At 36.7% G+C, this 16,833-nt stretch overlaps 1 protein-coding gene across 5 annotated transcripts in view; it reads left to right on the forward strand.

Annotated features, from left to right (window-relative positions):
* The window catches only part of LOC123531471 (proteasome activator complex subunit 3-like), a 32,745-nt gene extending 16,548 nt beyond the window's left edge, over nucleotides 1-16,197 (forward strand). For 3 of the 5 annotated variants that reach the window (XM_045312470.2, XM_045312471.2, XM_053517815.1), the window contains 7 exons: nucleotides 1,209-1,298; nucleotides 4,020-4,059; nucleotides 6,106-6,218; nucleotides 7,179-7,247; nucleotides 8,512-8,634; nucleotides 9,293-9,379; nucleotides 15,587-16,197. In XM_045312470.2, coding sequence (XP_045168405.1) covers nucleotides 1,209-1,298; nucleotides 4,020-4,059; nucleotides 6,106-6,218; nucleotides 7,179-7,247; nucleotides 8,512-8,634; nucleotides 9,293-9,379; nucleotides 15,587-15,667 — 603 coding nt within the window. In that variant the 3' untranslated portion in view covers nucleotides 15,668-16,197. The remainder of the gene's footprint in view (nucleotides 1-1,208; nucleotides 1,299-4,019; nucleotides 4,060-6,105; nucleotides 6,219-7,178; nucleotides 7,248-8,511; nucleotides 8,635-9,292; nucleotides 9,380-15,586) is intronic. The other 2 variants (XM_045312472.2, XM_045312473.2) reach the window with 1 other exon arrangement.
* Nucleotides 16,198-16,833: the final 636 nt, after the last annotated feature.

Raw genomic sequence — 16,833 nt, forward strand, 5'->3', positions numbered from 1 at the left:
TGCAGTGTGAAAATATTTGGCATTATCAAGCATATGTTGAGTTTATAGTGATCTTTTTAAGACCTATATTAGACTAAGTAATAATTATATATGAAGAATGATACTGTAATGATATTATAATTACAGAATAACTGCATGATTTGAAAGAAATTTCATGAGGGGAAGGTGCCTTTCTAAGAATGATACTGGTATAATATTATAGGAAAACTGCATGATTTGAAAGAAATTTCATGAGGGGAAGGCGCCTTTCTAAGAATGATACTGGTATAATATTATAGGAAAACTGCATGATTTGAAAGAAATTTCATGAGGGGAAGGCACCTTTCTAATAATGATACTGGTATAATATTATAGGAAAACTGCATGATTTGAAGAAATTTCATGAGGGGAAGGTACCTTTCTAAGAATGATACTCGTATAATATTTATAGGAAAACTGCATGATTTGAAAGAAATTTCATGAGGGGAAGGCACCTTTCTAAGAATGATACTGGTATAATATTATAGGAAAACTGCATGATTTGAAAGAAATTTCATGAGGGGAAGGCACCTTTCTAATAATGATTATGGTATAATATTATAGGAAAACTGCATGATTTGAAAGAAATTTCATGAGGGGAAGGCGCCTTTCTGATAATGATTATGGTATAATATTATAGGAAAACTGCATGATTTGAAAGAAATTTCAGGAGGGGAAGGCACCTTTCTAAGAATGATTATGGTATAATATAGGAAAACTGCATGATTTGAAAGAAATTTCATGAGAGGAAGGCACCTCTCTAAGAATGATACTGGTATAATATTATAGGAAAACTGCATGATTTGAAAGAAATTACATGAGGGGAAGGCACCTTTGTAAGAATGATTATGGTATAATATAGGAAAACTGCATGATTTGAAAGAAATTTCATGAGGGGAAGGCACCTTTCTAAGAATGATACTGGTATAATATTATAGGAAAACCGCATGATTTGAAAGAAATTCCATGAGGGGAAGGCACCTTTGTAAAAATGATTATGGTATAATATAGGAAAACTGCATGATTTGAAAGAAATTTCAGGAGGGGAAGGCGCCTACCTAATAATGATACTGTTGTAATATTATAGGATGATTTCAAAAAGAAAATTATGAGAGGAAGGTGTCTTCCTTTGAAAGGGACCCTGCTATAGAAAGAAAAAAGAATCCCATATTGTTTTATTGTGTTTACAGAGTTTGTGCCTGTCAAAGTTATCTGAGATTCACAGTGATTTGAACATCCCTGTACCGGCCCCTGTACATCTAGACAATGGAACTGATGAGGTTTGTTATGAGAACTCCAAACAGTGATTTTATTCACTGTATTGGATATATGATCTCTTATTAGGTCTCCCCCAGGAGACATATTGTTTTTGCCCTGTCCGTCCTTCCGTACGTCACACTTCATTTCCGAGCAATAACTGGAGAACCATTTGACCTAGAACCTTCAAACTTCATAGGTTTGTAGGGCTGCTGGAGTAGATGACCTCTATTGTTTTTGGGGTCACTTCGTCAAAGGTCAAGGTCACAGGGGCCTGAACATTGAAAACCATTTCCGATCAATAACTAGAGAACCACTTGACCCAGAATGTTGAAACTTCATAGGATGATTGGCCATGAAGAGTAGATGAGTCCTATTGATTTTGGGGTCACTCAGTCAAAGGTCAAGGTCACAGGGGCCTGAACATTGAAAAACAATTCCGATCAATAACTAGAGAACCACTTGACCCAGAATGTTGAAACTTCATAGGATGATTGGTCATGAAGAGTAGATGACCCCTATTGATTTTGGGGTCACTTCGTCAAAGGTCAAGGTCACAGGGGCCTGAACATTGAAAACCATTTCCGATCAATAACTAGAGAACCACTTGACCCAGAATGTTGAAACTAAATAGGATGATTGATCATGAAGAGTAGATGACCCCTATTGATTTTGGGGTCACTCCATCAAAGGTCAAGGTCACAGGGGCCTGGACATGGAAAACCATTTCCGATCAATAACTAGAGAACCACTTGACCCAGAATGTTGAAACTTGATAGGATGATTGTACATGCAAAGTAGATGACCCCTATTGATTTTGGGGTCACTCTATTAAAGGTCAAGGTCACAGGGGCCTGAACATTGAAAACCATTTCCGGTCAGTAACTTGTGAACCACTTGACCCAGAATGTTGAAACTTCATAGGATGATTGGTCATGCAGAGTAGATGACCCCTAACGATTTTAGGGTCACTCTGTTAAAGGTCAAGGCCACAGGGGCCTGAACATGGAAAACCATTTCCAGTCAATAATTTGAGAACCTCTCGACCCAGAATGTTGAAACTTCATAGGATGATTGTTCATGCAGAGTAAATGACCCCTATTGTTTTTGGGGTCACTCCATCAAAGGTCAAGGTCACAGAGGCCTGAACATTGATAACCAGTTCCGATCAATAACTTGAGAACCACTTGACCCAGAATGTTGAAACTTCATAGGATGATTGAACATGCAGAGTAGATGACCCCTATTGATTTTGGGGTCAGTCTATGAAAGGTCAAGGTCACAGTGGCCTGTTTATGTAAAATCCTTTTTTGGAAATAACTTGAGAACCACTTGACCTACTATCTTGAAACTTAATAGGATGATTGGACATGAGAGTAGATGACCCCTATTTATTTTGAGGTCACTTGATCAAAGGTCAAGGTCACAGGAGCCTGAACAGTGACTTGAGAACCACTAGGCCAAGAGTGTTGAAATTTAGCGGGATGACTGGACATGCCAAGTAGATGATCCCTATTGCAGCCAACCATCAGTGTCTCTTTGACTTTCGCTCCTGACCCCTATTGACTTCTTGCCTATAGGACTTTGCATTGGGGGAGACATGCGCTTTTTTACAAAAGCATTTTCTAGTTTATACACTAATTATGCACACTTATGTCAAACGGCATAGCGGCGTGCTGGAAAAGAAACCAATTAAAAACATGCAAATATTTGGTGGATGACGTAAAAGATGTACAAAATAATCCTTGATAACGTGTTAGAATCGAAATAATACCGGTATATCTCATATAGTGATTTGCTCTTGCATAAAATCATTGTTGTTCAAATGCATATTATCATATCGCTTGGGCTGCGCCCTCATGATATGATTCTTTTGCATCTTAACGCCAAACAATGATTTTATTCAACAACAGATCACTAAATGAGATATATTATTTCTTAAATTTAGACGTACTGTAAATGATGTATTTTAAAGTCAAAGTTTGAATTTTTCACTTCGGAAGTTAATACTTGATCCTGTGTAGTAATGGTCAGTCTGTAATTCGAAATCTGCAGAAAAGCTAGTATATGTTTGTAGACTTATGCTAATTAATGACTGGTCCATCATCAGATATATCAATAAAAAACTTTCAATTAAGTTTAATGACATCACTGGTTCTACACAGGTGCCCGCTTGTGATGAAATAATGCAATGGGGGGCAACTGGGGTCTTCCTCCACCATCAAAGCTAGGAAGTGGCCATACGACCTGTACATATTTTGATGCAACGTTAAACCCAACAAAATAATAAATTATGACAACATGAATGTTTTATGTGTCGAGCAGTCCAGTGCAATGAATTAATGTCAATTTTCATAGAAAGGCTGGTCTACCTTTTAGCCTGGTCTATGTAGATTATCAAGTTTATTTACTGCAAATGAATAAAAGTATTTGTATACATTCAAAACTTTATTTAAAGTTCTGATGCAAAAATTATAAGTGTTTCAACAAAATATTCTGTACGCAATGGTAAATTAATGTGAAAAAGTTTTTGATATGACGTATTGTCGTATATAATATTTTTCCAACTTCGTTAGTATCAGATAATGGTTTTTATTACAAGATTTTTTTTTCAATATAATGACAATTCTGTTTCCTTAAATTAACTGGGTAAAGAAAGTACAGATCTGACATAGATCTGTTTCTTTACAAATCACAAGATATTATATGTTGATTCAATCATTTTGCTTTTATTCTCATTTCAGCCAGCTACAAAGAAAAGAAAACATGAACACACAGTTCAAGGTGGGTTGAAAAATTGATTTGTCTTTGTTTGTTTGTTTTTGGTTTTATGCCGTCTTTCAACAGTATTTCAGTTATGTAATGGTGGGCAGTTAACCTAACCAGTGTTTCTGGATTCTGTACCAGTACAAACCTGTTCTCCGCTAGTAACTGCCAACTTCCTCACATGAATCAGAGGTGGAGGACGAATGATTTCAGACACAATGTCTTCTATCAAATCGTCACAGAGAACATACCTCTGCCCGATGATCGAACTCACGACCCCGAGATCAGTAGACCTTTGCTCTCTTTGAGTGCTTCAGCTTGGGTCCTCATTAACTTTGTATCCCATGGGGATTCATGTGGGATAACTTGCGTATGAATTTAATTTGAATTGCTGTCTTACCCTTGCATAATCATAAGAGGCGATTAATAGGGTTTGAACACTTGGTTTTGGAGTGTCTTGGTGATTCCAGCAGATATAAAAGTTTCGATTTAATACATGTACGTCATATTTTCATTTCAATGTAAATGAGATGTGATACAAAAAATTTCAGTCTTGTTTGGTGCAGTATAATTTGTACTGAGTTGGTGTGCCATAAAACCCATATCAGCGTATCATTAACTTTGTGGTTGAGATAAACAACTTTGAATCACATGCAACTTGACAGTAATGGTGAGTGGCAGGGTCATACAGTAATTCTGTAATATTTTGCCTCCACACAAAACACTATGTAGACATTATATAAGAAGTTAAATTAATAAATAAAAAATGTCTGAATTACACATCTATACAAAGAATTATACATATATGCTAAGAACTATACATTTCTGCAAAGAACTACACATTTCGAGGGTTCAACGCAATAAGGGCGTATCTACATATAATACGTCCTTATTGCATTGAACCCTTGATTTGTGCAAAAGAACTACCCGTGTATGCAAAAAAAAAAATACATATTTATGCAATGAACTACACGTTTAAACAAAAAACTACACATTAATACAAAGAACTACATATTTATGCAATGAACTACAGATTTAAACAAAAAACTACTCATTTAAACAAAGAACTCCACATTTATGCAAAGAATTACACCATTATGCAAAAAACTACACATTTAAAGTGACATTATGCACATCTTACTGCACATAGAACACCGCCTCAGTAGCCTAGTGGTAGAGTGTCCGCTTCGAGTGTGGGAGGTCGTGGGTTCGATCCCTGGCCGCGTCATACCAAAGACGTAAAAAATTATACTAGTAGCTTCCTCGCTTGGCGCTCAGCATTTAGAGGATAGTACTAGGACTGGTCAGCCCGGTGTCAGTATAATGTGACTGGGTGGGGTATCATGTCATGTGTCTACGGTGTGATATTCCAGTGAGGCAGCACTATAAAGTCCAGCATTGTGCTCACTGCTACAAGTAGACACCGTCGTTCATATGACTGAAAAATTGTTGAGAAAGACGTTAAACCCGAACACACACACATACTGCACATAGTGTGTTTTGGTGAATGTTTTATAAAAGCAATTCTCGGTTGCTATGCATTTAAATAAGTTAAATTAACAACAATGCTGCATAAGTATTTGAAGTTGATTCTTTAGAAATAAAGAAATTGGACTAATAAAATAATAGTTCTTTTCTTCAATCTTCTACACAAATATCTCCCTTACCTATAGGTAGAGATTTCTGAAGTTGAAGGGAAGCAACTCTTGCGTGCAGTTTGACTTTTCTTAAGACTGCTCCAGTCAAAATAAAAAAGACATAATTTGGAAAGTAATTCTTTCGTACTGGTAACAGGAAGAGTTTGGTATATTGGGTTAAAAGCTGTATTTCCTCCACCCTTTTTACACAGACATCTATTTCAGCTGGATTTTTACTTGAAAAATTCGTATAATTCCACTTTAAGAAAAGAACTGTTTAGTTTAATCCATCAGTTGAATGAATTTCACTTTCAGCATGGTAATATTATCTAGATTCCTCCTACATTACTGTTTAGCTTGATAGTTTTAGAAGTATATAAATAAGAGCTGTATTTGTTGTGAAAACTGATGATATCTCATTTTGTAGGAACAGAAGTTTTAGCACTACCAAATGGACCATGTCCTATAAACAAAAAATTGTGTGAGATCTCTGAACAGCTTAAACCATACATACGGGACCTTATAGATCATTCAAATACTGTAAGTATAGTACTGTTGTGAGAAAGGATAGAGTTCCTGAAAGACCTTTGCAACTATATTTGCTAAAACTGTCGTTTTATAGCGTAAATATTTTGACTGTCAGTTTGAAAAATTCTGTTGCCAAATTTTAGAAATCTGTCAAAGTGAATAGATGGTAGAGCTGTCATTGTTTCTATACATGTATAGGTGATAACTGTGTATTTGTTACATGTGTACCTAAATAGTATTTACGAGGGCTGATCCAGAAGAAATGTCACGTCATCCATTGTGTATTTATTCATCGTTGTATTAGTATGGAATTTACCATAGATCAAGATGTAAGTTAATTCAATTTTAACATGTTTAAATATTACTTTCTAGGGTTGTTTGGTTTTATATATATAAAACTTCAGAGTTCAACGCTGACGACATTTTGCCGCTTGCAAAAATAGTGTTTCTTTCATGAATAGCAAATAACAACCAAGTAAAGATAATCATCAATTGACATCAAAACAACACACCTACATGTATGAAATTATAGTGATGAGTAGTTACGTCTTTTAGTAGTCAACTGTGAAAACTATATCGGCATGCTCGCAGATTAAAGTTTGTTATGTAGTACTAAGGCTTGTTATTGCTTATCAACAAACATATCAATTTTTGACATCATTATGCATGTCAAAATCACCACTAATTGCTAAACGATGGAATCACAGATGAAATTTTCCAGGAGGCACAGGTTTGCATTCGAACAGATATCTACTTGCTTGTGCCTTGCAGTTTTTGGAAGTAAAATTATATTGAAATAAGTCAAAGTTTTCGAAAATATCTTCTGGTGGTCAGACTTTACGGTTTATATAAAAATAGAAGAAAAATCCACCAATTTTCGGAAGTTTCCGGTTTTTTGAAGGTCCGGTATTCAGAAGTTCAACTGTACTTACATCTTAATCGCTAAGTGAAGTTAGTTTCTTGATATTTCAGATAAAGATGTGGATATCATTTTTAATCCCAAAAATAGAAGATGGAAACAATTTTGGTGTGTCTATACAGGTAAGATCAGGATAGCAAATTTATAGATACTTTTTGCATAGCACAGGTAATCTGCCCTCAGGCTGGTCACCATTTTGAGGGTCATTTCTGTCAAAATCTGCTACAGATTACACAAAAATTTCTCTCAATGCTGCTGATAAAAATCTGTACTTTGATTGTTGCTACATATGTAATCTTTACACCTGTCGGTGATTTTCACAAGTGTCCTTACACCTTTCATATTGTTTGTTGCTGTTTTTTTTTTAACTGTCATTTAGATATCTAGACTTTTGACACTCAAAATTGCAGCCAGTATTTTCAATGGAGAGAAATATTGCAAAAATCGGGAACTATCTAGAGAAAATATCCTTTGTTGCAGAAGTTCTTGCAATGTAACCTTTATTCTTTTCAAGGTTCAGTATATCTGGGGATTTTTTTCAGATTTTGAGGATGGTACCTGTCCAGTGAAATGGGGGAAATGTGCTGTTAATTAGGAATTAAGAATGTTGGGGGAAATGGCAGTTTTAGATGAAAGGGGTCAGTACCTTTTGAAGGGGTAAATTTGCTCCATAATGGAAGTGGTATTTTTTTATAGAAATGTTACACTTCAGAAAAAAAATGGTTCAGTATTGACTGGATTTAACATACTGCCTTGTGTTTCTACTGTTTAGGTTAGCATTATTGGCTGAAATTTGAAAAAAGAAGTATTTTTAAGGGATTTTTTTTTTTGTCAAAATTGAGAAAAAAAAACCCATAATTTTGGGCAGGAGAATGACTGTTTTCGGAGTTAGTTTATGAAGGAAAAGAATCCCCTGTAGATCAAACATCACAGTGGCCTCAGAGACTGAAAATAGTTTTATGCCAATAACTAAGAACACTTCGGTTTGAGCCATGCCATCGGAAAACCAACATAGTAGGTTTGTGACCAGCATGGATCCAGACCAGCCTGCGCATCCGTGCAGTCTGGTCAGGATCCATGCTGTTTGCTAACAGTTTCTCTAATAGCAATAGACTTTGAAAGCGAACAGCATGGATCCTGACCAGACTGCGTGGATGCTATGGATACTATGTTGGTTTTCTCATGGCATGGCTCATTTACTGTTTTCAAACTTCATAGGATGATTGCCTGTGGTCAGTGGATGACCCATATCATTTTAGGCGTGCCTTAGGTAAAAAATCAAGGTCATTTTGATCTGTTGCTAGTCCTGTTTACCTCAATATTAGGGTATGTTTTACTCTTCAGTAATTGATATTTTTCATCTTACATGTAAGTTTTGTATTGTAGGAAGAGACGTTAGGTGAAGCACGACAGGTGGAGAGTGAAGCAGCCACATACCTCGACCAGATTTCACGATACTTTATCTCACGCGGCAAACTTGTTTCAAAAGTTGCAAAATACCCACACTTAGTAAGTTCCAGTTCAGTTTTTCCCCCATCAGTAATAATTTTTAGCTCGACTATTCGAAATATAAGTAGAGCTATCCTACTCAACACGGCAGTAAGTAGAGCTATCCTACTCACCACGGCATCGGCATTGACATCACACCATGGTTGAGTTTTTCGTACCAGTCCACATTTTGACAAAGGCTTTTGAGATAAAGCTTTGAAACTTTCAACACTTGTGTACCATCACCATGTACATAACTTTATCAAGGATTTTGGCTGAATTATGGCCCCTTTTAACTTAAAATCTTGGTTAAGTTTTTCTTACCTATATCTAAATATTATATAGAGAGTTACATCATAATGAAAAACCATCATTTGAGCCGCGCCATGAGAAAACCAACTTAATGGGTTTGCGACCAGCATGGATCCAGACCAGCCTGCACATCCGCGCAGTCTGGTCAGGATCCATGCTGTTCGCTAACGGTTTCTCTAACTGCAATATGCTTTGAAAGCGAACAGCATGGAACCTGGCCAGACTGCGCGGTAGCGCAGGCTGGTCTGGATCCATGCTGGTTGCAAACCCACTATGTTGGTTTTCTCATTGCACAGCTCATTTAGTTTGGTTTCATGTTTAGATAGAGAGGTAGAGAGTAGAAAGGTTTTGTATTGTTATATTACAGGATGATTACAGACAATCTGTGAGAGAGTTGGATGAGAAGGAATATTTCAGCCTCAGACTCACAAGTGCAGAATTACGCAATCACTATGTAAGTGAGACTTTCTTACTCTCTTTTGCAGAATTACAGATTTACAAGGAAATCCCCCCAGGGCAATATTTTCAGGATGGGGGGATATTTCCAAGGAAATCTGCCCACCCCCTCTGGGAAATTTACCATACGGGGAAGATTTCCTGATACACTTGTAGAAACTTCAGTGTTAGTCATTCTAGTGTGGAATTATGCAGTTGCTGAGTAAATTCTTCAGTGCTAATCATTCTTGTACACTATTATAAAAGCTTAAATGGAAGATGGACTTTTTAGCTCACATGAGCCAAAGGCTCAGGGTGAGCTATAGTGATCACTCACCGTCCGTTGTCCGTCCTTAAACTTTTACTTTAAACGACATCTCCTCATCAACCGCTAAGCCAGTTTCATCCAAACTTCACAGGAATTTTCCTTGGGTGAAGCTCTACAAAAATTATTCAAAGAATTGAATTCCATGCAGAACTCTGGTTGCCATGGCAACCGAAAGGAAAAACTTCTTCTCAAAAACCAGAAGGCTTGAGAAGCCCTAGAGCTTAGATATTTGGTGTGAAGCATTGCCTAGTGGACCTCTACCAAATTTGTTCAAATCATGACCCGGGGTCAAAATTGACCCCGCCCGAGGGGTCATATGATTTTACATAGGAAAATCTTAAAAAATCTTCTTCTCAAAAACCAGAAGCCCTAGAGCTTAGATATTTGACATGTAGCATTGCCTAGTAGACCTCTACTAAAATTATTCAAATCATGACCCCTGGATCAAAATTGACCCCGCCCCAGGGGTCACTTGATTTTACATAGATTTTTATAGGAAAATCTTCAATTTTTTTAAAAAAATAAACCAGAAGGCCTAGAGCTTAGATATTTGACATGTAGCATTGCCAAGTGGACCTTTACAAAATTTGTTCAAATCATGACCCCTGGGGTCAATATTGACCCCGTTCCAGGGGTCACTTGATTTTACATAGGAAAATCTTCAAAATTTTTCTAAAAATAAACCAGAAGGCCTAGAGCTTAGATATTTAACATGTAGCATTGCCTAGTGGACCTCTACAAAATTTGTTCAAATCATGACCCCCGGGGTCAAAATTGACCCCGCCCCAGGGGTCAATTGATTTTACATAGAAAAATCTTCAAAAATTTTCTAAAAATAAACCAGAAGGCTTAGATCTTAGATATTTGACATAAAGCATTGCCTAGTAGACTTCTACAAAATTTGTTCAAATCATGACCCCCGGGGACAAATTGACCCCACTCCATGGGGTTAATTGATTGTACGTAGAAAAATCTTCAAAATTTTCTAAAAATAAACCAGAAGTCCTAGAGCTTAGATATTTGACATGTAGCATTGCCTAGTGGACCTCTACAAAATTTGTTCAAATATTGACCGCCCCAGGGTCAAATTGACCCAGCCCCAGGGGTTACTTGATTGTACATGGGGAAATCTTCATAAATTTGCTAAAAATAAACCAGAAGGCCTAGATCTTAGATATTTGATATGTGGCATTGCCTAGTAGACTTCTACAAACTTTGTTCATATCATGACCCCCGGGGTAAAAATTGGCCTCACCCCAGGGGTTACTTGATTGTACATCAGAAAATCTTCCAAAAAATTTCTAAAAATCATCAGTTTGACATTTGAAACATGTAGCTCATATTACTCAGGTGAGCGATCCAGGGTCATCATGACCCTCTTGTTAGCTCATCTGCGCCAAAGGCTCAAGGTGAGCTTTTGTGACTGCTCGGTGTCCGTCGTGCATCGTGTGTCAACAACTTCTGAAAGTCATCTTCTTCAAAACCACTTGGCAGATTTACACCAAACTTCACAGGAATGATCCTTGGGTGGCCCCCTTTCAAAAGTGCCCAAAGAATTGAAATCCATGCAAAACTCTGGTTGCCATGGCAACTGAAAGGAAAAGCTTGAAAAATCTTCTTGTCTAAAACCACAGGTCCTAGGGCTTTTGTATCTGGTATGTAGCATCATCTAGTGGTCCTCTACCGAGTTTGTTCAAATTATCCCCTATTGTCAATTATGGCCCCGCCCTTGGGGTCACATGGTTTACATAGACTTATATAGGGAAAAATTTGAAAATCTTCTTGTCCAAAACCACAGGGCCTAGGGCTTTGATATTTGGTATGTAGCATCATCTAGAGGTCTTCTACCAAGACTGTTCAAAATATCCCCCTAGGTTCAAATATGGCCCCGCCCTGGGGGTCACATGGTTTATACAGACTTGTATAGGAAAAAAACTTTAAAAATCTTCTTGTATGCAACCACAAGACCTAGGCCTTTGATATTTTGTATGTGGCATTGCCTTTTGGTCCTCTACCAAGATTGTTCAAATTATTACCCTGGGGTGAAACGAGTCCCTGCCCCAGGGGTCCCTAGTTTTACATAAACTTATATAGGAAAAACTTTAAAAATCTTCTTGTCTGAAACTGCAAGGCCTAGGCTTTTGATATTTGGTATGTTGCATTGCCTAGTGGTCTACTACCAAGATTGTTCAAATTATGCCCCTGGGGTGAAAAGAGGCCCTGCCCTGGGGGTCCCAAGTTTTGCATAGACTTATGTAGGAAATGTTTTTAGCTCACATGTCACTTTGTGATAAGGTAAGCTTTTGTGATCATCCGTCTGTCCATGCGTAAACTTTTGCTTGTGACCACTCTAGAGGTCACATTTTTCAAGGGATCTTTATGAAAGTTGGTCAGAATATTCAGCTTGATGATATCTAGGTCAAGTTCGAAACTGGGTCATGTGAGGTCCAAAACTAGGTCAGTAGGTCTAAAAATAGAAAAACCTTGTGACCTCTATAGAGGCCATATTTTTCAGTGGAACTTCATGAAAGTTGGTCAGAATGTTTACCTTGATGATATCTAGGTCAAGTTCGAAACTGGGTTATATGCCATCAAAAACTAGGTCAGTAGGTCAAATAATAAAAAAACCTTGTGATCTCTCTAGAGGCCATATTTTTCATGGGATCTGGATGAAAGTTGGTCTGAATGTTCATCTTGATGATATCTAGGTCAAGTTCGAAACTGGGTCAACTGCGGTCAAAAACTAAGTCAGTAGGTCCAAAAATAGAAAAACCTTGTGACCTCTCTAGAAGCCATACTATTGAATGGATCTTCATGAAAATTGGTCAGAATGTTCACTTTGATGATATCTAGGTCAAGTTTAAAACTGGGTCACGTGCCATCAATAACTAGGTCAGTAGGTCAAATAATACAAAAACCTTGTGACCTCTCTAGAGGCCATATTTTTCACGGGATCTGGATGAAAGTTGGTCTGAATGTTCATTTTGATGATATCTAGGTCAAGTTCGAAACTGGGTCAACTGTGGTCAAAAACTAGGTCAGTAGGTCTAAAAATAGAAAAACCTTGTGACCTCTCTAGAGGCCATACTTTTGAATGGATCTTCATGAAAATTAGTCAGAATGTTCACCTTGATGATATCTAGGTCAGGTTCGAAACTGGGTCACGTGTTGTCAATAACTAGGTCAGTAGGTCAAATAATAAAAAACCTTGTGACCTCTCTAGAGGCCATATTTTTCAATGGATCTTCATGAAAATTGGTCAGAATTTTTATCTTGATGATATCTAGGTCAGATTCAAAACTGGGTCACATGAGTTGAAAAACTAGGTCACTGTGTCAAATAATAGAAAAAAACCACGATGTGGGGACAGGTGAGCGATTCAGGACCATCATTGTCCTCTTGTTTAAATCTTATTGTCTGAAAGTTCAAGGCCGAGGCCTTTGATATTTTGTTTGTATCATTGCCTAGTTGATCTCTAACAAGATTGTTTGAATTATGCCCCTGGGGTGAAAAGAGGCCCCGCCCTGGGGGTCACTTGTTATATGAGTTATATTGGGGAAAAAAATTCAAAAATTATCAGATCATATTTACTAGACTGTTTTATGATGACCCCGAGTGAAAAGGGGTCACCTGACTGTGACCTTGACCTACTGACCTACTTTCTTGTTTTTTAAGATACAGCCTTGAAATTTGGATGACTTATACAGTTTTGCACTACAATTTTAAAACTGACTTTCAGTGACCATGAATGTGACCTACTGACCTTCTTTCTTGTTTTTTATGATACAGCCTTGAAATTTGTATGACATGTACAGTTTTGCACTCTGATCTTAAAACTGACTATCAGTGACCATGCATTTGACCATCTGACCTACTTTCTTGTTTTTAAGATATAGCCTTGAAATTTGGATGACTTGTACAGTTTTGCACAACGATCTTGAAACTGACTTTCAGTGACCATGAATGTGGCGTACTGACCTACTTAATATTTTAGCATCAGTTTGACATTTGAAACATGTAGCTCTTATTACTCAAGTGAGCGATCGAGGGTCCAAGAGTTATGTTTAAAGGACACATCTGTTTTGTTTATTATACACTTCAGTGCTGTAAAGTGTTTCTATTGTATCCTGGAGACAGAGAAGTGTGTGTTGTTTCAAGTGGTACCAGCATTTGAAGTAATTGTATTTTTGAATAATGTCTCAGGAAAGACACAACTGTTAACTCTCTTGAGGTTTAGACTGTTTGTTAGCAAATAATGTTAAAATGTAAAAGTGATAGAGACGTCTGTTGGTTATTGAAAATCATGGCTAAATACTAATCTGTTCAGTTTGATAGTTTAAGGGTAAGCTATAAAATAAAGCTAAACTCCTTGTGAGAAATATAATAGGTGTATCCCATGATAACCTTTAGCTTGCTGGCTGCAAGTCATTCGGCCTTTGCAACCAGTGCAGACCAAGATCAGCCTGCATGGGCATGAAACTGAAGAGTAATTGCTTGTAGTCAGTTGATGACACCAGCCACTATTTCAAAGGTCAAGGTCACAGTGATCTTCAGCCTGAAAATGGTTCTAGTCAATAACTAGGGAACATGGTGTCCACATAAATCTATTCATTATTATTGAATGTTTGTCTCAGGTCAGAAGATGCATTTACTGTTTTGGAGTAATTAGGTCAAAGGTCAAAGGTCATAATGTAAAATTAATTACCCAGTTATCTCTGACTGGCCATCATGATAGGCATATGTGTTTCTCAAAAAGCTCTTGTTTACAAATACTACTACTGATGTGCTGTCCCTGTTTGGATCAGTTACCTGTAAATCTTAAGACACAGTGCTTTGGATATAATAGTGTTTTTAAAGAGGAGAATTTCTCATGGCTGACACTATTAATAAATGTACCTTTTCCATGTGTTTGTCATGTCAGAATTATCTCATGGTGTTATGCAGGTTGATTCAAGATTTGTTTTGTCTCAAGACAAAACTTTTGTGAAATTAATGCATTAAGCTTATCTGGGTAAAAACAATGAAACGTTAATGAACTTAGTATTGCAGGCTGTATTTAATGGATCTCTTTAACCTTGAAATATATACTTCTACTTCATACACTCAAGCATAAAGCAAAAAATATAACAAGTAAAATACAGTGAAATAAAAATGTTGTGAAAAAGGTTTTAATATTACTTGCTTAGTGTAATGTTGAAAAGTAAGAATCTAGCATGTCCATTTAGAACTAAAAAGTGGCCATATGACCTATGATAGTGTTAGTGTGATGTTAAACCCAATAAAAACAGAACACAAACACATATCTGTAAAAGAATTATAAAACAGTTATTGCCTGATGATAAGTATATGGACCTGAGGTAGTTTAATATCACCCTGGTCTGGTCCATAGACTTGCATGTTCACCAATATTATCATTCAGTAAGAATTTCATTTAACCCTTTAACCTGCTAAATTTCTACAATGGACTGGTCCAGTTTTCAATTTGGGCAGTTCCATTTATTATTCAAAGGGGTGTGCAGGCTGATCTTGATCTGCACTGTTTGCAAAAGCAGAATCATATGCCAGCAGGCTAAAGTTTAATGACCAAAGTGAGAAAAGAACTAGTATCTAATATTATAACTAAAATTATGCTAGATTGTTCATAAGAAGAAAGTTTACAGACTGTCAACCCGTTCCGACTTAAACATCTGCAACATACCAGAAATGCAAAAAATGTTGTCAAAAATTATGTCACCCTTCCTAAAGTTGTCCTTCATCTCTCCCAGTACATGCCAGAATATAGATATGATTTCAATGTGAAAAAACTCTATATTTAATATAGCATGTGGGTTTGTTTATAAGAATACCAATGAGGAAAGCAGAATATAAAAATCATAAAATACCTTTTTATATTTTCAGGCTAGTCTACATGATTTGATAATGAAGAACTTTGAGAAGATACTGAAGCCCAGAAATGCCAATGCTGAGGCATTGTACTAGCGACAATAGCAATATCTGGCAATATGTTTAAATCTCTTTGAGAATGTTTTTAGCAGTAAAAAGTGCTTGATAGGAATTCAGTAATTTCCATTATATGTAAAAAAAATTTGATAAAATTTAACAATTTTGATGCGAAATTCGAGCAAACGGTCTTTTGAACATAATGTAATTTTGTAGAGCCTAAAGATTGCCAACTTGATGTGTTGTAAGTATGCTTTTAAAGATAGGTGATTTGAAATTTCTTGTTTATAAATTTTGTTGATTTTATTTCTTAATAAAACACATTTTATGTTAAAGCGGTGCTATGTGTCAAGATACGAGTTAAAAATTGATTTATTGGTATTGTTTATTTGTATTTCCAGAGGGCAATGATTTTTGAAGAAGCATTTTAAGTACTATACCTGATATTAATACTTTACAAGACCACTTGACATGTTTTAATACAGGATAACAACTGATTTTACTACACAATTCACTGTAAATAAAGTCACCATTCATGTTCTATTCTCTCATAAAATATTTTTCATTTATCTTTTGTGTTGGTTGTTTCTTCGGGTGTTTTGTAGACTTAGGCATTAAACCTTTTGGATCTGCTTGTCTGTTTTGACTTGTTTAAAGCTGGCTTCTAAAGGGTGAGTCATTACACCAAGGTGGCTGCCCACACCTGAGATTGCAGGGCCTTCCATCACTAAAACAATCTTTTATATGCACCCGTTTGTGATGGTGCATGCTTCTGTCATCATATTTCATGTCCAGGGTATAACTTGTAACCATAGAAGGTATTGATTTCAAACTTGGCATATAGGTAGGTGGCGATGAGACGATTGGCAAAGTACTTTACCTTGACCTGTAGATCAAATGTAAAGGTCATAAATTGAGTTCAATTTGTCCTTTGTATTTTGTGTCCAGAGCACAAGTTAAAACTTTTCCAGGTATTGACTTCAAACTTGGAATTAAGGTGGATGGTGATGAGATGATTTGAGGAGTGCAACAAACCACATTACTCTCCCTTAGTTGCTTAGTATTCAATCACCGCTGCCGCAAAATACCCCACACACTGCCACATTACATCCTCCCACTCCCCCCCCCCCCACCCGCCTCACACACTAAAAAATGATTTAATGCATCGGAGCACAAAGTTCTCAAGGTGCACTGTTGTGATAGGC

This window comes from Mercenaria mercenaria, chromosome 11, assembly GCF_021730395.1.
Source record: "Mercenaria mercenaria strain notata chromosome 11, MADL_Memer_1, whole genome shotgun sequence".
In the NCBI taxonomy this organism is placed as follows: Eukaryota; Metazoa; Mollusca; class Bivalvia; order Venerida; family Veneridae; genus Mercenaria; species Mercenaria mercenaria.